The sequence below is a fragment of the Copadichromis virginalis genome, linkage group LG23, assembly GCF_057382275.1.
Source record: "Copadichromis virginalis isolate Kocher_CV1m ecotype Utaka linkage group LG23, C_Virginalis_male_GT1.1, whole genome shotgun sequence".
Lineage (NCBI taxonomy): Eukaryota > Metazoa > Chordata > Actinopteri > Cichliformes > Cichlidae > Copadichromis > Copadichromis virginalis.
Window position 1 is genome coordinate 23529158 of NC_140639.1, and position 27709 is coordinate 23556866.

Here is a 27709-nt window from a genome sequence, read left to right on the forward strand (position 1 = left end):
ATTTGGACAGGAAGAGAGAACTGCAGAGTTATTAACTAACTCACACTGGCTTACAAGGTTGGATAGGAAGGAACATCTGTAATTTGCACTGATATTGAATGTTAAGTTTAATCAAACCAAATACTGGATCCCTGTCGCTCAAAGCAGTCAAGCTGTAAATAATGCATAACCTTAACCCCTAAAGTAAAATTAGGCTTTTTGACAAGTCTGCAAGACTGAGTTTTGGAGCCATTCTTCATTTTCTTCATTTTTCTTAACCCCCCTAAAGTCTCTTCTGACCATAACCCTTAACCCAAGCAGGTGGTTTAAATAAGGCTTACAGTGTGGATATTTAAGTCACTGTTTATCACTTTGAAACAAACCCTCATTTTATTCCTTGAATGCCCGCACTGTTATATTGTTCAGCAACACTTTTTTAGAGCTTGACTGCGCTAAATATGAAGCACCATCCTTTATGATGGAGCATTAGAGGGAGTCAGAAATGTGGGGTTTATGGGACTGAGTGATGGAGAAGAAAGAAAGTAAATGAATTCAATAAAGGTGGTGTCATTAAATTAAGCCATTTATTCCATTTTTCAGTTTTGCATTTGATGGAATTTCTCCAGTGATCTCCTCTTATTCCCCAGCACAGTTCTATATCAAATCTAATCTCTGATTCAGCATGACACTTCGACTTTTGCTATGTGATTCTTTTTTTCTCCATCACAGTGAGGCACTTTATTTCACTGCCAAGAGAGCTGTAGCAAAATGCTGCACCAGAAGCCGTCTTGAACCAAACATGACCTGACCATATGGCATTAGAGGCCTCAGCGGCCGTATACATGCATAAAACGGCATGACTAGGAAGTGTCACCCAGAGGAGCTGAAGTCTTTTGGTTGAACATATAGACGATCAAAAGGGAGACAGGAGATTTTTTTCTTTTTTGTACCTATTTTAGAGACTGCATAGTAGATCATAGTGTATTTTTCTATGGAGCTGAAATTAAAGAAGTGATGTGGAGCTTTGTGATTGATATGAATATTACTTCATCTCAAATCCTTCCTGCTTTGGTTAGCTGGAGCTCAATTCATGTAAGAAAGTGTCTTTCATAGTCTCCTATAGTAATATCCCACTCATTCAGACATTTTCTTTATCATTACAATGGGTGAAATCTGCTACTAACCAACGTATCTCTTAAAGAATAAGACATTTTATTGCACAATTTACAGATTCATACGTTGTAATTGCTTGGATTGGTTATGCATGTCATGACTGGAAGTTTCTCACTTTTTTTTTTTTACTGTAGAATGATGGTTACATCCAACTTTGACCACTGACCCTTTTGATTGGACTCCCACAAATTGTCATAAGTATAATGTGTCATCAAGACTGCAAGGCAAACAGTGTTAATTAAGGCCACCTTTCAGACCTTTGTCACTGATATCAATGTGAGTTTTGAGTCTGTAGCCCAAGAATGATCAAACTACTGTTTGGTAAATGCATTGATGCAATGGCACCTTGCTAGTCCATTTGAACACTCAGAATTACACACTCTCTAGCATTCATATGCACACTCACTCCAGTGGATGTATTGGGGGCAACCAAGGGTTCACCTTGAACTTTGACACATGAACTGGGTTAGCCAGGGATCGATCTGATGACTTTCCGATTGGTATTGGATAGACTGTACCACCTACCACAGTAATTCTGCAGAATAAGAGTGAGCCGATGTCATTAAAGGTGCTCAGGTGTTGGGAAACTGAAAGACATGCTTCATGTAGGTCATGTGTTATTAACCACATTTCCCTAATGATAATAAAAAGCAAAATGAACCAGGATTTGGTCCACAATCTTAGTCAAGACTTGTCTGAACAACTATTCCATGATTTATCATTGCATTTGCTTAATATGTCCAGTTCATTTCACGACCACCACTGACCGGACCAGTTTTCCTGTATCAAATAAAATATTTCTATATCTAAGATCAAAATGATCAAAGTGAACAGAATTTTTCTGCAGTGTTTTACAAAATGAGTTTGAAGGTGCATACCGCAAAACCAAGGGAAGATGCATGACTAGGGTTCATGGTTGAGTCAGAAATAGTATATAAAAAGAGGAGGGCCTGGGGAGGAGGTGGGTTACAAAGCAGCTTGCAGATGGACAATCACTGTTGTGTAAAGTAATGTTTTCAATGCAGTGTATATGGGTTTCCTGAACTGATTGGGGGGCGATCGTGGCTCAAGAGTTGGGAGTTCGCCTTGTAATCGGAAGGTTGCCGGTTCGAGCCCCGCCTCGAATAGTCTCGGTCGTTGTGTCCTTGGGCAAGACACTTCACCTACCGCATACTGGTGTTGGCCAGAAGGGCCAATATATGGCAGATATGGCAGCCTCGCCCCACAGGGCAGCTGTGGCTACAACTGTAGCTTGCCTCCACCAGTGTGTGAATGTGTGTGTGTGAATGGGTGGATGACTGGGTGTGTAAAGCGCTTTGGGGTCCCTAGGGGGGACTAGTAAAAGCGCTATACAAATACAGGCCATTTACCATTGTGTGGAAAGGGTATTAAGTGAATCGGGAACCTCAGGAATTCGCATGACCTCAGGAATTCGCATGATAAGGTGGGGCCAGGTTTCACAATGAACACACCCGAAACTCTGGCTGATTGGGACCCACACCCAGTTTCACACCTTGGCTCAGGCGATTAGAGGATCATCAGGGGGTCCTTTTGTCCCTCTGTGGGGGGTTACTCCCACTAGGTTTATATCTGGGACTCTCCACCATTTGACCTTAGAACTGAAGAAGCTTCTCGGATGAGAGGTGAAACGTCTTCAAGCAACTTAAAGAAGTCCAGACGCTTTTCTTTGCAAGCTCCTTTGACTACGATGACCTGGATGACTGAGAACCTTCACAGACAGGTATTAAGTGAACCATTGTCTGATGTGGGTTGAGTAGGAAGGTACATCTGTAGATCAGATGAGATTGCTTAATGTGCAGCATGTTTCCAGAGATTCATATATTCTGTCAAATCTTTCTTTTCCAATTTCTTGCAATTGAACGATGGCCCCATGCTTGAAAACTGATTATTAATAAATGTAATTAAAGGAAAATTAGCTGAACCTTGCTTGTTTGTGCTTCACAACATTTACACAGCATTAAGAGTGCTTTATGTGCCTGTCAAACACACTGCACAAAACCTGCTTTTTAGTGTGTCGGCCTTTATTTACAATGCCGAACCAATACTATGTCTTTTTTCAGTTACTGGACAAAAAAGCCTTCAAAAGCTTTTCAAGGTGTTACCCTAGCATAGCACACCATTATAAATCCTCACTTGCAGCTGCAAAATATGAGAGGCAACATCTGCTGAGTCTGTAGTTTGACATAAACTAAAACATCCTTCAGAAACTTCAAGGCTTTACAGTGTTTTTATCTCATAGGCAAGACACGTAACAATCCAGCGAGGGATGCTCACTTCTAGCCAGTTGTAAAAAGAGGTCATTTTCAAGCAAAGTAGGGCCCTCACCCAGTCGTGGTGGAAAGATGCCTGACACAAGCAAATGTCCGATGAGCCTGTGTGTGTGTAAAACCTATAATCTTGACCTGTTACGTGCTCCCTGATGACCTTGTCTATGTGCACAGTATGTCTGAACCAATGGGTTGTTTGTTCAAGGATCTTTAGAGGCGTGAAGCGGCTCAACAACAAAGCCCTCTATCACATGAAGGAGACTTAAGGGAAAACACGAAATGCACATATGGACACATCTGCCGTCTGAAAAATAATTAATCGGGGTTCGGTAACGGATGGCCGTTCATTTCACAGCTATTTTTGAATGCTATCAAAGCATGCTGATGGTGCAGTCCATGTGCTATTTGTACAAGCTTCTTCTTCCTTTTTTTTTTCTCTCCAGCCGCCATCCATGAATGTTAAACACGCCCAGATAAATCGTCCATTGTGACGGGAACATGATTACATGAAGCTGCGGCTGTAGGCCATTCAGCAGGCAGACAGAGCGCCATGTCACCTCTAAGAGAGCTTTGAATAAATGTCCCCGTCTCCACCAAGGCCCACTTCTTTAATCAGGGTGTCGGATGGTAATGATTAGCTTCCTGTGTGTGTGTGTGTGTGTGTGTGTGTGTGTGTGTGTGTGTGTGTGTGTGTGTGTGTGTGTGTGTGTGTGTGTGTGTGTGCTTCTCAGCAGTCGAATCATAAGCGCACGCCGTTAATAATCTGCCTGGAGAGACAATGCCCTTCTTTACCTTCAGCTAATCCAGCCCTAATCTGAAGCACATTGTTGCTTCTTTTTTCATTATTAAATTTCATTTATTTTGACAAGTACTTTCATGGAATCATATTCAAGGAGAAGGAGATGCAAGATGATTGTATCTAAATCCCCCAAATAGGTTAAATTATATAGTCTGCTGGTATCCCAGAGAGAAAGAAACACAGATGGGGGCTGTTTTTTCCCTTCTGCTTTGGGTCACAACTCAGGAGGGGGGGGATTACTGCAGCATCATTTCATTCAGTCTCTATATCCAAAACCTGGATTAGTAACAGGGAGAGGGATTAGAATGTATTATCACTATCCATGCCCAGGCATCTGTTAAGGGCACTGGTCCTTGAAAGGAAACATATTTTTGCTATTAAGCAAATGCTGGTTGAAGTGCCTGCCTTTGTCTTTGGTGTGTTGGCTCTCACTGTGGAGTAGGTCACGAAAAGCTCCAGTTCCAGTTATTTTCTATGAGACAGTTTGATTGTTTGGGCCGCTTAGGAGTCTTGAAGTTAATAATTCAACAATAAAAAGAAAAAAGTTTCAAGATTTAAGTGCATCTAAACTCCGAAGCTATGCGCTTTCTCTGCTCCAGTTTTAATTAACACAACAAGTATCATGTCTGCCTGTGACATTCAAACTCATTAACTCTGAAGATAAATGAAATTACTTAATAATACTCAGCGCATAATTAGGAAATCAGACTGGCGTATAGTAGGAGTTTCTTTAAAATCCATTTGCTTATTTTTATGAGGTACTTTCTATACAAATATCTTTGGACTTGGCATAGAATATCTGTGTGCATTTGTCAATAGCATTTATCGTCATGCTCAGATGCGCTTCAGGGAACAGCATATGCAGCGTGGTACTTTGAGACAAAGAGAAGAGTTAACCTTGAAGTATTGATTTTCTGCCATCGTGCACATGTACTCTATATCCACGGCTATGTGCTCATTTGTCTCTTTCTCTCTCCTTTCTGTTTCTCCTTGTGCAGAGATACTGAATGGGGGCGTTTATGTTGACCAGAACAAATTCCTGTGTCACGCAGACACCATCCATTGGCGTGACATTATCAAGAACCCCCAAGCTGAGCTGCTGGTGGTGCCGTCCAACAACAGCAACAATGGATGTGAGTACAGAGTGAGGGTGCAAACCGGTAGAACCAGTAGTTTTTGATTAGATTAACCTTCTGACCTCTAAGTCACTGGTGATGCCCCCAAGCAATGAACACTTAAGTTCTTGTTTTAAAGAAGAGGTAAATGGGATTTTATAGGCTAAAAGCACCCCGGTAGACCTGAAGTGGATAAGTAGAAGAAGATGGATGAATGAAGGATGGAGGTTTCGGAACAAACTGGCAAGAAGCTATTAATCCACATAGCCAAAAGTATACATACAGACTCAAATATATACATATATTCACTTAAATCATTTAACAGTTTGGTGTTGAAAGTTCAATAATGTCTTTTAACTCAACAATACCAAGCCCTGTAAACTTCTCATTAGTGATCATGATAGACTACAACTGGTAGTTTCTCTTTGCCAGCATAAAAAAGGTTTGTTTGACAGCACTAATGGGGTTAAACACTATTCAAAGCAATGGGAAAGTCCAATGAATTCAGTGAAGCTCTAAGAAGAATAATAGGAGATTTACACAGCTTTGGAAGGTCTCTACCCGCCATTTCTAAACAACTGCAGTTTCCAAAATCATACAGTCATTAAATATGTGTCATTCCACCCTGGAAATAGAACAAAATTACCATGACATTCATGCCCATGATGAGTGGATGTAACCTTCTGATCACAACTGTATATACGTCATATACAGGTTTAATATGACAGAAATACTTCATCTCTGGCACTGAAACCACATCCACAGCTGTTCAAACCTTCTGTTTGCATGGGGCAGCCAATTATAAGAAAGCTGGCTTAAGGAAAAGTTAAAGGAATGAAATAGGACTGTTTCAAGCAGTAAATGAACTAACAGGCAGTTGCACTAAGGCCCAGTATAAGATACCTAAGGTTCATTTTAACTGTGAATCATGCAAAGCTTCTCTACTAGAGTCCAAGAATAAAAATGTGGAGCAAGATATGAATGTAATAGGTGCCCTTTAAAGTATCGTCAGTGAAATGTTAAAGTGGCACATTCCAACATACTGTAGAAACACACACACACACACACACACACACACACACATCCAGCAGCAATCACGCCCTATCCTCATTCTGTTTGCCTGGCGGTCATTTGGAAGCAAAATCACATAGTGTTAGATCAGCGCGTGAACCTTTCTATTGTAGTGGTATGTTAACGACTTTGCAGCAAGGCCCATGGAGCTGCTGTCTGCTGTGGTCTTTTTAAATCTCAGTGAATCTGACAGCTGGTTTGAAGCTGCCCACTTCCCTTGTTACCCAACTGCCTCACCCCCTTTGTGGTCCCGGCTGTCCCTCAGCTCCCTCTGCTTTGGCCATAACAGGCGTCAGTATCCGGCGGACATTCTGTCAGAGGAACTGGCTGCTAAAGACAACTCTTTCAAACTTTTCTGCGCATTTATGGACAAGCCTTTTGCTCATTTTGAGGGATGGAAAGCAGTTTCTTCAGGGTCTCTGTATCAAAACGTGTCAGGGTGAACAATGGGGACAGCTGTGGCACCGAGTGGTAGCAAAGACATAGACAATGGGGCAAATGAAAAGGCGTTATGACCTTTTTTTTACACTTTGCAGAATGAACAGAATACAATCTGACTAGCATGAGCAGGGATCAGGACATCATGCAAAGCCTGTTTCTAGACAATAAAGGTTGGGGAAGACCCTGTACAAGTACAATGTGCGTGAAACGTTGCTATTTTGTTGATGAGATGCCACTGATGTAGGAGGAAGGGGATGAAAAGAAACAAAGAACAGAGGAGGTGGGCCAAAAATGACAAGAGAGTTTGTGGGAGTGGAGGTTGCCAAATTGAGGCCCTTTGCCAAGTTGTAGTTAGTATTTAACATTAACAACCCCACAGTGGGAGTGGTTGAAGGGGCCGGGTGACAATCTGCCTCACTATTCCACTTACTCTGTAATTAACCCATAGTCAATTAAGTCTTGATGATGGGCCACGGGCAGATGAAGGCTGTGAATGCTCTGTCAGGTCCCACTTTGCCTGCTAGCTCTTGACGGAAGGGAGAAGAAGCCTGTCTTTCATGCTCATGTTTCTCACAGGCCATGAGTCGCCAGTGACTTGAAATCTATTGTTGGATGAGCGGAGGAGATTCGACAGTTCTGTCACTGTCATTAGTCAAGCAGTTTTAAGGGCATGCACGAGCGAACGATTAGGTGTTTGATGTGTGTGGGGGCAGTGTCTTTAATGTGTGTTTGTGTCAAAACTACGTCTAAAGTTTGCAGAGAGTTCTCTGATGTACGGTGTCTTTTGCAGGCAGACGCTGTCATCGCTCATGTAACGGACGCTGCTGGGGCCATCAGGAGGACCAGTGTCAAACTTGTGAGTGCACTATCGCAGTCCCACCTCAAAACGCTGATTCACACGTGATGTAATGTATTGCTTTCCCAGTATAAAATTAAAAATTCTTTCCTATTGCCCTTTACTGATATCACATGCATGTGTAGCTTTACTTCTTTGCGGATAAGGCCAACTAAAGTCCACATTAGGTGTTGGGTAGTTTAATGTCAATCAGAAGACTTTTACCCTGCAAATAAGGGGTGGATCAACTTGGCCAACAATCCCTGAACTTGCTGGTTAGACAAACATCATCCTTTGGGCTGGAAAACTTTTTCACAATAATTACTTATATTGAAAGCTCAATTTTCCATTTGTCTATGGTGCCAAGTTATAAATCCCATTCTGATAACACAACTCCAAAGCTACACCCTTTATTGTAAAGGTAACACTGTGGACCAGTGCTACATGTATTGAAGTTAAGAGTGGTGTCAAATAGCTATGCACAGAGAGAGACAGTCATGTGAAAAAGAACGTTTTCACATTACGTGGCCCTCTGGGGTACATCTCATGATTCAGGAGCTCGCAGAACCACCTTTAGCTGCAGTAACTTGAAGTAATACTTTTCTCTATGACTTTATCAGTCTCATCATTTTGGATGAATTGTGACCCACTCTTCTCTACAATGTTGCTTCAGTTCAGTTCACGGGGCCATTGCAGCACTTTCGTTTTTATCTTTTTCAGCCATTCTGTTGTAAATTTGCTGCTTTGCTTTGGGTCATTCTCCCATTATATGAGCCAGTTTGAAGTAAATTTAAGTTGTTGGACTCACATTTGACGCAAGAGTACTTTGGTAGTACATGGTGGATTCAATGACTTTAAGGTGCCCAGGTCCTGTGGCTGCAAAATAAGCCTGAATCATTACCCCACCATCAATCAGCTGATATGTGTTTGTGCTGATATGCTATATTTGGTTTTGTGTGTCATGACCAAACATCTCCATTTTGCTATCGTCTGTGCGAAGGACATTGTTCCAGAAGTCTTGTAGTTTGTTCACTTGCAACTTTGCACTTAGCTTTACTGCTATGTTGTTGTTGTTTTTAGAAAGCAGAGGCTTTCTCCTGAAAATGCTTCCAAACAAGTCTTTTTCTAGTTGTACTCTTATGAACTTGAACATTTTAGATGTTAACTGAGCCCTTTAATGAACCAAGTTTCATCATGGTAATGGTGTTTTAGATGTGCCTATATGTATTTTTGGCAATTTGGACAAAACCAAGCTAGTTATTCCCTAAGACAGGCTAATAGTGTTCTAGATCCAATGCATTCAAACACATATAAAGTATATCATTAGATTTGTGGAAGTGTGAAAAGGTCAGTTTGTGAAGTTTAAATGTGTTATGTTCATTTTAGTGAAAATTTAGACTGTGAAATCTAGCAGTTTATTGGCTAAGCTAGGCTAACCTTACCCTGCAATGCAAAGGCTTGGGGCCTAATATCGATGTTCTTAATCTTACAGTTATGAAATGTTGTTTGAAGACATTATTTCTCTCTGATTTTTCAGGGCTAAGCTAGGAACAACCAGGATATTCTTTTCACTTCAGATATAGACAGTCTAGTGTTATGCCAGTAAGCTATGCTAACCAACCTACGACTCATTTGCCTAGCATAAGTCATTTCATTTAAAAAGAAAAAAAAAGTACAACCCACACAAACAATAATTCATTTTACAACTGAAAAAGTTTTTCAAAATCTATTTATGCAAAGTGCAATAGCAGAACTCAACATAAATACTGAGAAGTAGTTTAATGAAATTCTTTTAAATCACTTATTAGTTTAAGGCCAAGTGACCCCTTGTTTTTACTGACTGGCAGGAGAAAATTAATGATACTGTAAAATCTGCTTTAAAATAATCTGTAATCTCCAGTAATCTGCTTTGGGATAGATTTGCTTTTTAAGCTTCATGAGGACTATCCTATTTTTTTCTTTTTCTTCTCATTTTTATTAAAGTTGGACACTAAGCTTATAGCCAATATCTAGAAAATGTATTATTAATTATAGGTAGGAAATAACTGTTCATCACCGTGTAGCAATACTTGGCACATAACAAATAAAAGGAAAAAAATGAGATACCAAAGGAAGGAGTTTAACTAGAGAAATGTTTGTCGTTCATATAATTACAGGATGTTCCCCTCATGGAAAGACTTACAGAGGCTCTGGCTTGTTTTTCTTAAACTAACAGACTAATAGATTACAGAGGCTTGGTTTTTTTTTTTTTCACTACTGCATCATTATGTTCGCAACTCAGCACAGAGTGAGCACAGCAGTTTTTAATGCCTGGGCTTCAAGCTCCTGCTGACTCTCTGGCTGGTCTATATCCTTCTTTATCAATACAGTGTGGGAGACTGTCCTTTATCAGAAATGTTGGCTGATGAAATGGGGACAAGCCACACATTACTAATGATACTTACACAGCTCCCGTTAAACTAGTTGAAATAAAATACAGAGAAGAAACTGGAATGGCAGTAAATATTTCCCTGGTTACTGCAAAAGTTGGCATATCAGCGAGTAAAGCCAGGCTTTCTGGGAATCAGAACAGTTGGACGGCGTCTTTGGCCAATTGACTCGCTTGGCTGAAAGCACCCATTGTATAAACACTGATATGGCGAATCTGTGAGATTCAGTTAATTTTTTCCAAACTTTATGTATCTAGGGAAAACCAACTGGGTTTCCACAAGCAAAGCTCCCCCTTAGATTCATTCCTGGATGCTGTCAAACACTATTTTCAGCTGTTCGGTCTCTGAGCTGAAGCTTCAGAGCAGTTAGAGGAGAAGAGTCCTCTTCAAGGGTTTCCAAGGAGGTTCTTGAGACAGAAGACAGTGCTTCATGTTTTTAAAGTACGTCTGTGCTTTCTAGGCAGTGACTCTGTGGTCGCAAACCAACTTGGCTGACCTTTAGGTTGCTGAAGCCCCAAATTTCTTCCTGCCTACATGCGACTGTGAGCAGTTGTGACTAGAGAGGAAGGTTGAGCGTGGTGGTATTGTCTCTCTTTATGAGTGTGAATGTATGTAGATGTGTGTGCGTGTCTGTGTGTGTGTGTGCCAGACCTTTAAAATTCAGTCTTTCCACTTCCGTTGCAGTGACAAAAACGGTGTGTGCAGAGCAGTGTGACGGCCGATGCTTCGGGCCTTACGTCAGCGACTGCTGCCATCGCGAATGCGCCGGCGGCTGCTCCGGCCCCAAGGACACGGACTGCTTTGTACGTCTCACACACACACACACACACACACACACACACACACACACACACACACACACACACTTTCTCACTCTTTAACTCTCTTTACTTCTTTTATTTCTGCCTTCAACACACACGTACAGTGACCAAAAAAGAAAGAAAGAAAATCATCCTATCTACACTCATCCTTCTTCCCATTCCACATCTTTTGTCCAACATCTGTTTGCCATCCTCCCCGCCCGAAAATGATCCACTTTGTTTACCTGCTGATAAATTGTTTGTCATTTTATGGTGCTGTAAACATCTTCCACAGCGGCGCTCTTTAAAGGACAAATTGGGGATTCTGTGTCATAATTAATATCCCTTTTATCACCTCAAGTTCTACCTTTTTCCTCAAACTGGTGCATGACTTCCCTGCACATGCTGACAGGGATGATATTGTAGTTGTAATTCACAGAAAGGCTCATCCAATTCAATTACTGCTGTTTCCGCCTGTGGCCACAGACGACAAATCACTTAAGAGGTTTATGGGAAAACATTTCACCATTTACATCATGGCTGTGGATCAATGGCTCCAATTTTTCTCCCATTTGGCGTTCAAAGAGACAAAGGAGGGCCGCATGATTCGCATGTCGCAATCCCACGTAAAAATGAAATGCTGCTGTAATACTCTTTCGCTCATGGTGACTTATGCAGGAAAATCACAGCCCTCCCCATTTGCCTTCAACCTAGCTCACTGCGGTTGTATTCCCTCTGCAGGCTTGCACCAATTTCAACGACAGCGGGGCCTGCGTGACCCAGTGCCCTCAGCCCTTTGTGTACAACCCGACGTCCTTCCAGTTAGAGCACAACCCCAGGGCGAAATACACCTATGGAGCCTTCTGTGTCAAGAAATGTCCACGTAAGTCTGCACCTAGTTCTCAGCGAACGCAGTGGACATCCAAGCAGCTGCAAAATGATCTGGTGTGTGTGCCATTACACAACGCTACGCCGCAATAACATAGATGCTGATAATAACGCTCGTAAATAAGTCTTTGTTTTTTGTTTTTTAGAATCTGTGCTGGCGTCTGTTGATGAGTCATTTATCCCCTGTCAATCCTGAAATTGGACCCCAGGCAATTATTTCAAGTCAAGATAGATTACTCAAACATAAATCAAACATAAATAAAGTGTGTATCTCAATCAGCTAGTTGCTATGCCATCTGCTTCAGCTTCTGGCAGCTGAAAAAGCTTAGCTCGTTCTGTCATTAATAGTGAAATATTTCAGCGAACGTGCATTAAAATTTGAGTGACATGAAGAGACTGCATGTTCGACTTCTACTGATCATCAGATGATCATACCACAGTATGGCTTTCCTGTTTCTGCAACCAAGTACTTAGCTAATTCATTACTGTTTCTCATTGATATAGACCATTAGTTTTGATCATTACACAAATGTGATTAAAATACAATCAGTTTCATACAATTAGAGGGGTCCTTCCAGGAATGTGCTTTGATTTTTATAGTATTATATTTCAAATTTACTGTAGGGGGTTGTATGCGGTATGCTAAAAGACTGGTGAAGTCCTCTAATTCAGATTTTTGCTGCTTTTTCTATCAGATAACTTTGTCGTGGACCACAGCTCCTGTGTGAGAGCATGTCCCAGCAACAAGATGGAAGTGGAGGAGAACCGGATTAAAATGTGCATCCCTTGCACAGACATCTGTCCAAAAGGTAAACCCAAGCAGCGATTTCTGAAAATAAAGTGCGAAATATATAGTTCCTTCAGTCAACTTGTGCTGAATGTCATATTAAAGTGTTTCATGCCTGTTAAACATGGTAGACCAGTTCTGTGAGTCAAACTACTGAAGTAGAAGCCTAGCATACACCTAGCAGGGAAGTTACTAATTAAACAAAATGAAACTTAAACCTAAAGGAAATACATAAACAGGAAAGTTACAAAACAATTTGCATTGCCTTTTGGAGACAAAAGTGCTAACATTAGCTTATAGCTTAGCAAACCACCCTCTGGCTCTAAAAAAACAAGGTAGCAAAAGCTGCAATTCTAAAGTTATAGGTATAAAGCATATACAAATCTGTGGATAAACCAGGTGATTTCAGCAAGAATATCTTTAATTTCCTGTATGGAGAAACACAAGAGGGACCATAGAGTAAATAATGACAGAGCAAGATCTGACCTACACAGTCATTTTCAGTCAAAACAGAAGCTAGAGCAGCTGTTCGTCATAAATTCTCTATGCACTTGTAATGCAAGATTTTTCAGCTTTTGTTGTGCAAAGCGACCACAGTTAATTGCTCAAAAGCTTATTCTGTAATAGGTTCAGGTCTATGATTTGTCAACTGTTCCCCCAATCAGTCGCCAGAAGTAAAAAAATAATAACCATATTTCTATCCCAAGGGAAAAATTCCCCAATCAAGTAGTTGCTTGAGATTGGCAGTTGCTATGAAACTGATTGCTAATGTCCCAATCATGAAGCCATAGAGACCAGTCAGTGATGCAACCACACTGAAAACCACTAGCAAAATGCTGCGATTGCTCATAGTTTCAATGGAAGATGCAAACTTGTCTGCAAACACTCACCAACTACTCTCTCAGCAGCAGTGAAACTATGAAAACTGATCCAAACCAGAAAATGAGAACATTTGTCTTCAAAGTAAAAGTTGTGGCTTTAGCAATGTGTTGATGGCAGCAGGGAAACACAACTTTTACTGTGACCTCAGAGGGTTTCCATTTACTTGTGGGGATCTCGTTTTGCTCATGCTTGGACAGCAGTTGGACAGTTTTTATATATAATGCTGCAACTTCCATGCAAACTATGGTCAACTGCAGCAATCTGCTTTCAACAAAGGTGATCCCAAGGAGGACTTTGGTTTCGCACCCTCCAACAACCACACACCAAGCCATCAAGGAGTGCACCAACTGGTCTCTAAGCCTGTGTGACTGAGACCTAAGATGGATGTTTGAAAAGTGTGGCCAAGGTATATTTCTGTCTCATGGTTTCTCATGGTTTCATATTAATTGACACTTGGAGTAACTCATAAGTCACCCTGGGGTGTTTTATTGCCCGTTGGCCTGGGTAGTTTTGGTTTAGGCTGTCAAATTTGTGCTGTTGAATGGATAAACCATGAAAATGAGCAAATTTTTATCTATTTATTATGATAGCATAACAATAATGTACAGGTATAATGTGCAAATCAAACAAAGTGAAGTGATAATCCAGTTTGATTCTCATTTTTCCCCCTGCTTCTACGGCTACCAGGCTCACTGCACTGCATTTACTGTATGTACAAGAGCTTATGCAGTTAAAACATTTTAATCTAATAGCTTTATGCTAACAGTGATGATACCAAATCGACACGAGCCCAGAGGAATCACTTAAAAAGCTTTATATAAGAAATGTAATTTATTTTCACGGGAGGCAGCTTAGCTTTTTTTATGTTACCGTGAATGTACTTACAGCTCAGATATTGATTCCAGCGACCCTTCCAAAATCAACATCTTCTTTCCTGTATGAGCCACGCCGTGCAGTGCTCACATCTGTAACATTCTCAGCAATGCAGTAAACTTTATCTCATTTTATTAATGAAGTCTTCTCTAAACCTTCCATATTGTTGATTTCAAACATTAATAGTTAGGTCCTAACGCAAAATTAATCTCTGCGCATTTCATTAAAGGGGCTTTGGCTACATGACACTCATTTTCTCTTATCACTGCAATGTGTATCCAGTGCATACTCATTACATCCTGTTGGAAGTTAAATATGGCATAAATGAAGGTCACGTGTTTGATCCCCACAACAGTCGACATGGTAATTAACACAAAATAGTCTCATAATGAGAAACTGCTCCTACCTGCTCAGTAATTACAAGTCATTTTGCTGGAAGACCGTCTGCTAAATGCCTAAAATGGCTAATGTGAAATTAAACAGCATTACTTCAGTTCAATACAGAGGATTAGCCCCGTCATCACATTGTTCTCACAAAGGTAACTGATCTGACCTCTCTCTTACGGAGGCAAGGCAACAGTGTTTTTCTTCAGGTTCCATGTATGGGCTGTGGCATCCATTGATTGGCTAATCCCTTGATTACATCGTCACATAGCAGGGAGGGGTTAATGAGGGATAGCCCAAAGAACTGTGGGAAATGATAACAAATTAACATTTCAGATATCGCGTTGGCTGGTATAAATCACTATCAAAAACTGGTTACACCACTTAATGCCAGCCTTATTCATCATCCCCTCCGCCTCTGTCAGAAATACTTGGCTCACACTAGACCGCAAGTCTAATTAATGCAGATGTAATGAATTCATTATATGGAGGAATTGGCTGTGGATTGGCCCATGCTTTCATCAAAGGAATTCCAATGCATGGAGAGGGGCCATGGCCTTTCATGCACACCCAAAAGCAGGACCATATTTTCATAAAAGAGTATGAAACATTACAGTGACAAATGGCCAGTGGTCATTTCTCAAAATTAGGCCTTTGCAATATACAGGGACTTCAGATATGCATTAAAGTAGGTAAATTCTCCATTGCTAAAGCAGCTAAAATGGTCATTTAAGTAGTATTTTTAACTAATTGTGTGTTTCGATGTTTGTTGTTTCAGTGTGTGACGGTATAGGAACAGGAAGCCTGCAGTCAGCTCAAACAGTGGACGCCAGCAATATTGATAAATTTGTCAACTGCACCAAAATCAATGGCAACCTCATCTTTCTCATTACTGGCATTAAAGGGTGAGTGCCACTCACACTCAGTGATTTCACACAAGTTTTTGTTAAGCATATTTGATGGAGCACACACAAAAAAAAGATTTGTTTTTACTTTTTTATGTGTCATACAATTTCAGAACTTCTAGATTAACATGCACAAACAAATTTTATCTGTCTATGTGGTTTTTTTCTATGATTTTTTTTTAAACTAGAAGGTGTCAAACTGTACATTCTTTGAATTACTGAGGTTTGATAATCAGTTTTTCTTTTCTGGGAAATTCATCTGCTTTGGCAAAAAAGTAACTGCCATACAGAACAAGAAGTTTGGATCCAGATGTCTTCTGGCATCCCCATTGTCCCCACTGATGACCTTGGTGATGGAATGGGTTGGACTGATACATATATAGTGCTTTTCCACTCAGAGCACTTTCAATAAGCATCATTCACCCAGCCACACAAGTTCATGCAAGTGCTTTTTTTCCATGCCTACGCACTTTTGACCTAGCATTCACTTGCTCATACTCATTTCGATGTATTGGGGATTCAGTGTCTTGCTCTGAAATACAGGTTGGAAGAGTCAAGGTTTTTAGCAGATGACCTGCTCCACCTTCTGAACCACGGCCGGCCCCAATACCCATTGGGTTCTTAAATTGGGTGCGGTGAAGATGGTGTCTAGTACACAGTTTGGTCTACTGACGAGTCATATAGATGCTTTAAAGCGCTTGAGCTGAAGGCAACTAGGGATTCTTGAAGACATTTTACTTCACGTGTTAAGCGTTATTAGCTGAAAAAGAATGGACAAGAGTTGAAATGTCTTCAAGAGCCTAAAAGAAGTCCAGTTGTCTTGGACTCAAGCACTTTATCTCACACTCATATACACACACGCAGACACACACACATCTCCATTGCACTGTATCGTCCTGTTCTGTCTATTGTTGCACTGTCTTGTCTTGTTCATTTTTGCTGTTTTTATATATTGCACTTTGCGTAGGCCTGTGTTTGTCCGTTCAAATTCAAATTCAAATTCAAATTTTATTTGTCACGTACACAGTCATACACAGTACGATATGTAGTGAAATGCTTGGACAACTGCTCGTGACCTAAAGAAAACAAAAAAGGAAAAGGCTATGAATAAGATAGGAAATAAATATGAAAAAATAAAAAGGGTAAATTTAACTAGGAAGGAATAAAATATAAATTAAGGTTAAAAATGAAATAACTGTACAACACAAATTAGAATGAAGGGTAAATTTAACTGGGAAGAATAAGATAAAATATATAAATTAAAGTTGAAAATAAAATAACTGTACAACAAAATACACAATATAGAACTATATAAGAATGTATGAAGAAATATAAATAAATATATACACAATAACAGCAGCTGTACAAGTATTAACCGGAAATGAAGAATATAGTGACCAGTGTTGTGCAAAAACAAAGTCCAGAATGTCCAGTGTGTGTAAGAACCATATGTGTGGGTCAGTACTGTGTGGTGGTGTGATTGAGAGACCGTATCGCCTGCGGGAAGAAGCTCCTCCTCAGTCTCTCTGTGTTGGTCTTCAGGGAGCGGAATCGCTTTCCTGACCTCAACAGAGAGAACAGTCTGTTGTTGGGATGGCTGAGGTCCTTCACGATCTTCCTGGCCTTGGTCCAGCACCGCCTGCTGTAGATTGAGTGCAGGTCAGGGAGCTCGGAGCGGATGGTGCGCTCAGCTGACCGCACAACCCTCTGTAGAGCTCGTCTGTCCTGCATGGTGCTGTTCCCGAACCAGGTTAAGATGTTTCCCGCCAGGATGCTCTCTATGGTGCACGAGTAAAAGTTCCTGAGCACCTTGGAGGGCAGTTGGAAGTCTCTCAAGCGTCTGAGGTGGTAGAGACGCTGTCGGGCCTTTTTCACCACGGTGTTGATGTGACAGGACCATGACAGGTCCTGCGTGATGTGAACTCTGAGGTATTTGAAGCTGTCCACTCTCTCCACTGGGCACTCGTTGATGACGGGGGTCTGGTAGTTCCTCTCCTGCTTAGTGCTGAAGTCCACTATCAGCTCCTTTGTCTTACTGACGTTTAGAAGGAGGTTGTTCCTCTGGCACCAGTTCTCCAGATTCCTAATCTCCTTCAGGTAGGCCGTCTCGTTGTTATCAGAGATCAGGCCCACCACGACGGTGTCGTCAGCAAACTTGATGATGGTGGTGGAGCTGGTAGTGGCCACACAGTCATATGTGTACAAAGAGTACAGCAGGGGGCTCAGAACACACCCCTGGGGGGCTCCAGTGCTGAGAGTGGTGGAGGCTGAGACATGTCCGCCCATCCTTACTGCCTGTGGTCTGCCAGTTAGGAAGTTGGAGATCCACTGACACATAGATGAGCTGAGTCCCAGATGCTCCAGCTTGGTGGTGAGTGTGGAGGGAATTATGGTGTTAAATGCAGAGCTGTAGTCTATGAAGAGCATTTTAACATAATTCCCCCTTCTAGTGTCCAAGTGAGTGAGTGATGTGTGGAGGAGATGAGAGATGGCATCGTCTGTGGAGCGATTTGGACGGTAAGCGAACTGTAGTGGGTCCAGTGTGTCTGGTAGTGAAGAAATGATGAAGTCTCTGACCAGGCGTTCAAAGCACTTCATCACTACTGAGGTGAGGGCTACAGGGCGATAGTCATTGAGAGAAGCAGGGTGGGGTTTCTTCGGGACAGGAACAATGATGGACTCTTTGAAGCATGTGGGGATCACCGACTGAGATAGAGAGATGTTGAATATCTCAGTGAACACAGGAGCTAGCTGGTATGCGCAGTCTCTTAGGATACGACCTGGGATGCCGTCTGGTCCTGCTGCTTTCCTGGTGTTCACTCTCTTGAAGGCTCTCCTTACTTCATGCTCGGAGATGACGAGCACGTTTCCGGTGCTGGCAGTATCTTCCTGTCTGCAGCCGTTAGCGCCGCTAACACTAGCATTGTTGGAGACCTTAGCTGCAGCCTCGAAGCGAGCATAGAAAGTGTTCAGCTCGTCTGCCAGAGTCACGGCCGCGTTCGTCATACCAGTTGTTGGTGCTTTATAGTCCGTTATTGTCCATGGTCCCCGCCACAGGCTCCTAGAGTCACTCTGTTGGAGTTGTGACTCTAGTTTCCTCCCGTAGCGCTGCTTCGCCTCTTTCACCGCCCTCCGCACGTTATATGTCATATGTAGCACCAGGGTCTCAGAGGAACGCTGTCTCATTTCACTCTGTACTGTGCCACTGTACATGGTTGAAATGACTATAAAAGCCACTTGAACTTGAACTTTAGCTCATCATACTGAGTGACTGAGACTCTGTACAGACATACTGTACTTTTGCCTTCAAGTCGATCCCTACAAGTGACCACATTCTAGTTATGCATAGTTAATAAACCCACTGTTGGGGTACTATGTAGGAGCAGCAATATGTGCAGTTTTACTGAAGGACAACATAGGCTTCACTACATGGATGAAAACTTTACACACAAAACCACTGCACATGGAGAAAAAAAGAGAGCAGTGAAGGTCAGGGAGCGCTCTTACCTTGTCAGCTACTCTTAACAGCATCCTGAGGACAGAATGATTATAAATCATAATTTGGCTATCGGCTTTAGTTGGCTTAAAAACCTTAATGAAACGTTCATTTATAAAGCCTTGCTTTAGCAACATAGACTTATTATGCTTTATACTTCTCTTCAGGGATATGTATCACGGTATTGGGCCTTTGGACCCTGAGCGCCTCAACGTGTTCCGCACCGTGAAAGAGATCACAGGTAAGACGGCCTCACTTGGAAACACTGAATACAAGAAGAATTACAGGGTGTGTTTGTGCATGCGGCCGTGTGAATTATTTGGCCTCTAAAGTAGTGAAAGAAAGCTTTAAGAGGACAGCAGATTTTTGCCAGTAAGCTCAAAAAGGAGCTCTGGTGCATATAATGTTATTGTGTGTGTGCAATATCTCCATAGTTATACGTTCTTTCACTGTGTGCTGCTGCTGCTGTGTGCATCCTTGTGTGTGTACTTATTCATTAGCTATTAGAGGCCTTAAGGGATGAGCAATACCTCGTATACAAAGCCTTTTGTCATATTAAACCGCGACTTGCAGTTGAGCCAAACAGCTAATGGAGTGAAACTGCATTTTCATAATGAAAACCTAAGCAATAAGAAAGAGCAATGGCCATTCTATCCCAGCCATTTCCTGTTCCTATCCCTTTTAATGTCATTTCCACAGATGCTGATTTGATATAATCTGTCATTAAAGGCAACCAGACAAATTGTGCAGAATATTAAATCCATTCTTTTAATTAGCAATATTAAATATTAAATATTGTCTTCTGCAAGCGCATTTCCTACAAAGAAAAGGGTTTCTTGCTTGAACTTCAGAGCAGCTCCGTGATCTGAAACTTTGGATGTAGGCAACAGAAGGGTTTTTATCCGTTGCTCATTATTTTTGTGCTCCTTCATCAAATACCGCCACATACTAATTAGCACATGTTCAACCACTTTGCCTGACATGTCTTCTTTAGGTTACCTCAACATCCAATCCTGGCCTGAAAACATGACAGATCTTAGTGTTTTTTCCAGCCTGGCTACCATTGGAGGCAGATCTCTTTACAGGTATGTTTGCAGGCATGCCCACACTAACTTTCTTCTGTCCATCCATGGATTTTCTTCCACTTATCCATTTCAGGGCCGAGAGACTAGATTCACCAGATTGCCAGGCTGTTACAGGGCTAACACATAAAGACAGATAGCCAGTCCTGTTCACAGTTAAACCTACAGCCAGTGTAACCAGAATTTGAAGGCAGGACCTTCTTGCTATGACCTGACGCGATACCACGCTGCCAAAATTGGACCATTGCAGGATAAATCATTTGGGTGCACTTACACTTTCCCTCTAACCATTGGAAGGCTTCCCTGTGAGTAAACTACGGTAGCTGCCCCAAGAAGGCATTTAACTATCTCTGAGTATTGTTCACAACAGAGGAGCAGGTGGATTGTAAAAAGTTGGATTGTTGGGATGTCAGCAGTAACGTGGGTATTGTACTGGACTATTGTGGTGAAGAGAGACAGTTTCCAAATCACCAGCCAATATATATCCAACCCTCACATATGGTCTGGGGTAGTCACTAAAAGAATACATCTGTTAAATGCTGGAATTAGTTTCCTTTGTAAGGTGGTTGGCTGTACCTTAGAAATAGAGTGAGGAGCCCAGACATCCACAGGGAGCTGGGAGTAGGGCCACTCCTCTTTTGCATTGAAAGGAGCCAACTGTATTGGGTTTGGGCTTCCAATCATGATGCATCCTGGACAAAAGCTCTTAGAGGTTTTCCAGCAAAGCCCAGGTGGGAAGACACCTTTTAAGACCCATGTTTACATCTCATCTGGAAAATGTCTAAGACAGAACAAGGATGTCTATAATATCCTGTTTGCCCACGTAACAAAACTGGATGGATGTTGCAGGTTTGCAAATGCGTGCGTCTGAGCGAGATCAGTAAAGAGGAAACACTGCAATATCACCGCTTTCTGCTCATTCATTACTGAGGAGTAATAATAAATTCCACAAAGCTATACAGCATACATTTAAATAAATTAAAATAAAGCCATTATACTCACTTAACTCCAGAGGGATTGTTCATATTACACTTGTCTATAGACAAAATGCTTGTGAAATAAATGTAGTCAAACTTTTCTTTCCTTTCTGATCGTTGAAAATGAAACAGATGCTTAAAATGATAAGACTCCGGGACGATATCAACATATTTGCATGTCAGAATATTCCGAATAATTGATGAAACGTCTGTATGTGACAACATCCCACCTTGATACACCTTGAATTGAGTTGCTATGGCATCTAATATGCTGTTTGATGCATGCAACTTTTCAAAAATTGTAGACCAGTGTTATCAGCTGCCCTTGTCAAGGAGAGACCTCGTAGGCTGCAAAATGATGTCACAATTCTGCAGAAATAACCATGTTTGAAGCCTGCAGCTAAATTATAGTATTTCTATCTTTGCCAAAGAGGTTATGTGATTGGTTTGTGCTGGCTGTCTGTTAGCAAAATTACTCAAAATAGTGATGCACAGATTTGCATTTGCCAGAAGAAGGACTTAGCTCAGCTGGTTCCTGGATTCTTTAGAGAAAAGTTGGCAAAATTGGCCATTTCGAGCATTTTATGGTCTTTTTTCCGAGAGCATCATCTAATTTCCTGCTGTTTCCTCTTTTCGGATGCTCGCCGTTGGAGCTGGTGAGCCACCGGCAGGTTTTTGCTCACAGAAGCTCTTTGAAGCGCTGTTGTCACACAGCTTTGATTTGCCCTGTTTTGATAACAGGTTCTGTGTTTGCTTGCAAGTGACAGATTCGAGAGAGATAGTGCTGCAGAGTCAAAGGAGGTCCAGTCGTGTTTTGTAAATGCCCATGATGTACATGTAGCTCAGCAGTGCTCGAGTACAAGTCCGAGCTGGAGAAACCTTCTGCATCTGCAAAAGTTTCTTTATGTCTGGTATTTCTTTTTTTTTCTAACATTACATTTTTAATAGGAGTTTTTTTTTCTCTAGCTTTACGTGACTTCTTGTTCTTCTTTTGTCTGACTCTTAGCTTAACTCTTAATCCATTTTCCCTTTCTCCCCTCATTACTGTTCCTCTCCATCATATATTTTCATCCCACCCTCTAACCTTGTCTTTTCCTTTCCTTCCCCCCCCCCCTCCTAAACCCTCAATTACTCCTTCATCCTACTTTCTCTTCTTCCATCTTGTTAAAATTGCTTTCCAAATCTTCTTGTGTGCTTCCAACTATTTCTTTTAAATTTGTTATTTCTCTCTGATTTCCTTTCTTCTCCCTACTCGTCCCCTCTACCCCTTCTCCCTTTGCCATGACTCATTTCCTTTTCTATTCTCTCTTCTCTTTCAGTGGAAGTGGTATTTCTCTTTTGATCTTGAAGCAGCGTTGGATCTCCTCACTCCAGTTCCAGTCGTTGAGTGAGATCAGCGCCGGGAACGTCTACATCTTCAACAACAGCCGCCTCTGCTTCTATAACACTATCAACTGGACGTCGCTATTTAGGACCCCGAGCCAAAAAGTCCTCGTCCGTAACAACCAAGATCCAAAGGAGTGCAGTGAGTAGATGTGGTGTTAAGACTATTAAAGTTTTTAGCTTTTGCAGACCTCTGCACCTTCTGAGGGAGGAATCAGAGTTTAAGCAATATTGCATCATTACGCAGTGTCTTAGCTGCATAATTAATCCAAAATGGTTCAAATTTTGATGCCAAAGTAGGGTTCTGAATAGTTTTTAAACCTTTCAAGAACTCCTGCTCTCCTGTTTTTTCCTCCACGTAATCGTACTGAGTGTTTCAGGAGGGGTGTGAGCAGCACCACTCAGAAACTGTAGTTTTATTGCATTTTGACTATTGCTAATTTGGGTTTGGCTGGTGTTCAAGTTTGAGAGAGTGTGACAGACAGGCTGTGGCTGCCAGGAAAACTAGGGAAGGTTCCAGGTGAGGTGGACAGAGCGCGTGGCAGGTTGGGAAAAACAGGAGAGAGGTGACGGGAAAATGACATGAAGCTGAGAGTGGCAAAAGAAAATGTGGCAGCAGGAGACAGGGTGGTGGTGGCAAATGAGATAAAGGACCCGAGTCACGTGGAAGCAAAGAGCTACTGAAGAGGCCGAACAACACAAGGGACAAACTTGGCTGGGTCAGTGTTCAGTGTTAGCAATGACCACATCTGGTACACACACATTTCATAACAAAGGGGTCAGTTAAAAGGATGATTGGATGGATAAATTGCTGGAGTAATTTCTGAGCACCGGTTCTATGTGAGGACAAGGCCATGCGAAATTTAAATTGCAATGAAAGCCGATTGGGTAAAAGTGATGTGCTAGCTGGCTAGTTTTTGTTAGCTGCTAGCATCTGCTTTTTGGACTAGTTCATGTGAAAGTTACCTGCAATAAAGTAGACAGGATATGTTTAGAGTATCTTTTAGAAGTTTAAAGTGATTGACTCTCAGTGTGGGTTGGATTTTAACAGTATAAATGGTAAATGGCCTGTATTTATATAGCGCTTTACTAGTCCCTAAGGACCCCAAAGCGCTTTACATATCCAGTCATCCACCCATTCACACACACATTCACACACTAACATTATAACATTAAAAGTTAGTGTAAGTTACTCTTTAATGCTACACAGATGAACTGAGCAGTCTGTCAGAGTGAATGCGTCTCCGTTGTGCAAGTGCAATGCAAATTTCATCCACTATATAGTGCTCTAAGAAATCCTTATGATGCATGAAAAATCAGTGTACAGTAATAAAATCACTACTACTCATCCACATCAAAAGGAGTCAGCTGAGGTGGTTTGGGCATCTGACTAGGATGCCTCCTGGGTGAGGTGTTACATGCCATTCTACGAGGAGGCCCTGAGGTAGACCAAGGACATGCTGGAGAGATTACATCTCTCTCTGTTGACCAGCATAAACCCCACATAAACTGGAGAAGGTGGCTGGGGGGTGAGAGGTTTGGGTTTCAGCCAGTCCCAGACAAAAGGCAGAAGATAGATGTATGGATGAGGGAGTGACTGAAAAAGTGGATGATTTAACCACAGCCACACAATATACTAAAAGAGAGAGAAAAAAACAGCAGCCAGAGGCACAAAAAAAGGGAAAACAGTAGGAATGAGACTAAACGACAGCCATAGCCATGGTACCATTAGCACTCTAATTACCTCTACCCCAGTATTACACACTGACTTGGCCAATTTCATGGGAACTGTCATGCCTTAAAGGTATGTTAAGTATAATGCTTGCAATGGGAAGTGGAGGCGTGATGGAATGAACAACAGGCAAATAAAGGGACATATTGCTCATATGATTCCACAATACCCAGGGTAATGAGCTTATTTATAATATTTGTGAGGATTTGTTAGAGGTGGTTGCCACTAAAGCTTTCTGTGTCTGAGATGGAGATAACTAAGCCGCCATAGTTTTTCACGGTCCTGCCACACTGCGGTTCATATCATTAGCCAGTTAATGAGTACGGTGTGTGTATTAGAGATCGATCGATGGCACCTTACACAGGTCTCTTCATTAGGCTCAACCCACTGTCTACGATTGACTGTTCTCCTGTTGACAAAGGGTTTGGCCCCCACCAGGCGACACTCCCGGGGATATGTGTGTCACTCAGCGATTGAGTGTGATGAGCATTATTGATTGTTGTGGTTCAACAGGAAAGGGTGGGGGGGTTACAATTATAGTGGATGTGTTCTTTAATGGCAGAGATGTGGGGGAATACCAATGTTTACTCACTCAGGTGGGCAGAAACATACAGCAGTTTGAGCTTCCGATAGCTGTAGAAAAAAATATATAAATGCAGTCCATTTACAAGCACTGACTTATCTCCTAGGCATGAATACAGAATAGATATACACACATTGCTACATTTATACACTTATAATTTGGGACAGGCAGCAATGTTATAGACATCTTAAAGAAAAGACATTCTGCCAATGAAGTCTGTGGGTTCCCCAAGAATCAACACTGACTTTCGACAGTCTTGTGATCCATTTCGCCAACTTTTTTCATCTTGTGCCACCAAGGGGTCAAAGATGAAAATGTGTTAATGTCTGTAACTTTTGCACCATTCTTAATTTTTAGATTGAGAAGACAATTGCATCAATTATTGGAACAAACCGAGTTCAGAGGACTGTACAACCAATTTTATGTTGTTAAAAAAATAACACAAATGATCTTCAGGTATACATATGTCCCTGCTATCAAAATAGGAGGCAGAGTTGCCATACAGGAAGTGACATGAGCAACACTTCTATCAAGCCAAACATTGGTGATCCTAGGACCCAGTTCTTGCAATTGCATTTCACTTTTCACAGTCTCACTGTTTATTGCAACAATACTAGCAAAAGCCACCAACTACTTAACAATCATTGGGGAATACATGTTTTTCCTTCATGTCCACTGGTTGCTAACCAGTTGCCAACCAGTTTCTAGGTCTGTGCTGCAGGACCCTAATTTGTTTAGTACTGATATGTGTAGAGATGTTTAATAAAACTGTTAAGCACTTTGGTAGAACTTGAGAATTTTAAAGTTATTTTTGTGTACAAGAGGACAAAATATAGTGCCTGTATCTGATCGTACTGTGGCGTATCCCAAGACACAGACATTTCGAGGTGTTACGTAACCACAATATATAACTGATATATAATTGATAGCTGATAGCCAGACCAAGGATCATCAAAGATATAAGCTGGATATTAGCCACATACACACTTAACAGGTGATGTGATCGTACCCCAACACATGTTTAATGTGTTGACACCAAACATCCTCCCTGTTGTCTTTAAAAGAAAATTATACTATTTTGACCATTTGAACATTCTCCTCACAGTCCAACAACGAATGGTGTGTGACCGAATGTGTTCGGACGATGGCTGTTGGGGACCAGGGCCAGACCAGTGCCTCTCTTGCCGATATTTCAAGCGAGGCCGTACCTGCGTTCAGTCCTGCAACCTTTTTGATGGGTGAGTAGTCGATTCATTCAGTAAAAGTCCTTTCCTTCCTCTGACACATTCTGAGCAAATGTTGTACGTGGGTCTGGAAATATCTTTGAGTAGATCTGACTTAAACTGTGAAAGAATAAAAAAAAAAACAACACATTTCTGATCATTGTGGTCCCAGGAAGCTGGATTAATTCCTCAGCAAACAGCCATACGTGACAAGCAGCAGAAATAAAATCAATTTAAACTGTTTTAATGCATGAAAATGAAGTCAAAACATCCTCAAGGGCTCTGGAGGAGGAGAGTCTAATTGCTGATTGGCATGAATGTAATGAGATGAACCAATAAGGAATTTTACAGTGCGAACAGTCAGAGGAACATTTGGCTGCATATTACACCCACTGTCCAAACTCAATTTAAGTATACACCATTGTTGAAGCACATTTCATTTCAAATCACCCATTTGGACTGACAGACATGAGTGTTTACTGCACTGAGCAGGAAAATGAAGCAAGCTGTTTCCGAGTGTCCTCACAATCCACTGATCTTCGCTGTGAGTAATTGCATTCAGGTCATCCCTCTATGTTGCCAAGAGGCACATCAAAAAGATCACTGCCAACTCACCTGGGGAGAAACCCTCCTTTGTAGACGTAGTTTCCAGCCTTTTTCTTGCTGTTCTTGAATGAACGGGGAGATGCTGTGAATCGCAACACTTGAAAGCATCCATCTAAAATAAGACTGTACCGGCAGCATCTGCCACAAGATAAATATGACTTTTCTTCCAAGCGGTGTGATGTCAGGCTCGTGTTTTCCTCAGGGGAAGAGGAGAGCGCGTGTGTAAGTGTGTATGAGAGCGAGCAACCCTCGGTCATGTTGACTTGTTGCTGGTCCTTTCCTGCGCCGTTTGTGGGAGGGAAGCTTTGAAGTTGCCGGGGAAAACAGCTCATAGCGAAGGCTTTGAAGAAGACGAGGAAAGGCGCATGGCAGGGAGCGGCTGAACCACACTTGTTTCCAATACTGTAAATACAGTCAGTCACAGTGAGGAAATGCAAGCAATATTCAACAGGCCCACTTTTTGTTTTGAGTCACTGGCCTGACTTGTGGAATCAGAACATCCATAACCCAAAGGCCTGGTGTAAGAAGTGTCTACCTACCAACAAAGAGTGCTGAGTTGGTATTTACTTGCTTTTACAGTGGGGCAAAAAAGTATTTAGTCAGCCACCGATTGTGCAAGTTCCCCCACCTAAAATGATGACAGAGGTCAGTAATTTGCACCAGAGGTACACTTCAACTGTGAGAGACAGAATGTGAAAAAAAAAATCCATGAATCCACATGGTAGGATTTGTAAAGAATTTATTCGTAAATCAGGGTGGAAAATAAGTATTTGGTCAATAACAAAAATACAACTCAATACTTTGTAACATAACCTTTGTTGGCAATAACAGAGGTCAAACGTTTACTATAGGTCTTTACCAGGTTTGCACACACAGTAGCTGGTATTTTGGCCCATTCCTCCATGCAGATCTTCTCGAGAGCAGTGATGTTTTGGGGCTGTCGCCGAGCAACACGGACTTTCAACTCCCGCCACAGAT

The 27709-nt window shown here is 41.7% G+C and overlaps 1 protein-coding gene across 4 annotated transcripts in view; it reads left to right on the forward strand.

Annotated features, from left to right (window-relative positions):
• The window catches only part of LOC146680923 (receptor tyrosine-protein kinase erbB-4-like), a 376413-nt gene that overhangs the window by 247026 nt on the left and 101678 nt on the right, over window positions 1–27709 (forward strand). For all 4 annotated transcript variants that reach the window (XM_085447520.1, XM_085447517.1, XM_085447519.1 and 1 more), the window contains exons 4-13: window positions 5238–5372; window positions 7657–7722; window positions 10815–10933; window positions 11672–11813; window positions 12514–12627; window positions 15523–15649; window positions 19313–19386; window positions 20140–20230; window positions 22524–22729; window positions 26008–26140. In XM_085447520.1, coding sequence (XP_085303646.1) covers window positions 5238–5372; window positions 7657–7722; window positions 10815–10933; window positions 11672–11813; window positions 12514–12627; window positions 15523–15649; window positions 19313–19386; window positions 20140–20230; window positions 22524–22729; window positions 26008–26140 — 1207 coding nt within the window. The remainder of the gene's footprint in view (window positions 1–5237; window positions 5373–7656; window positions 7723–10814; window positions 10934–11671; window positions 11814–12513; window positions 12628–15522; window positions 15650–19312; window positions 19387–20139; window positions 20231–22523; window positions 22730–26007; window positions 26141–27709) is intronic.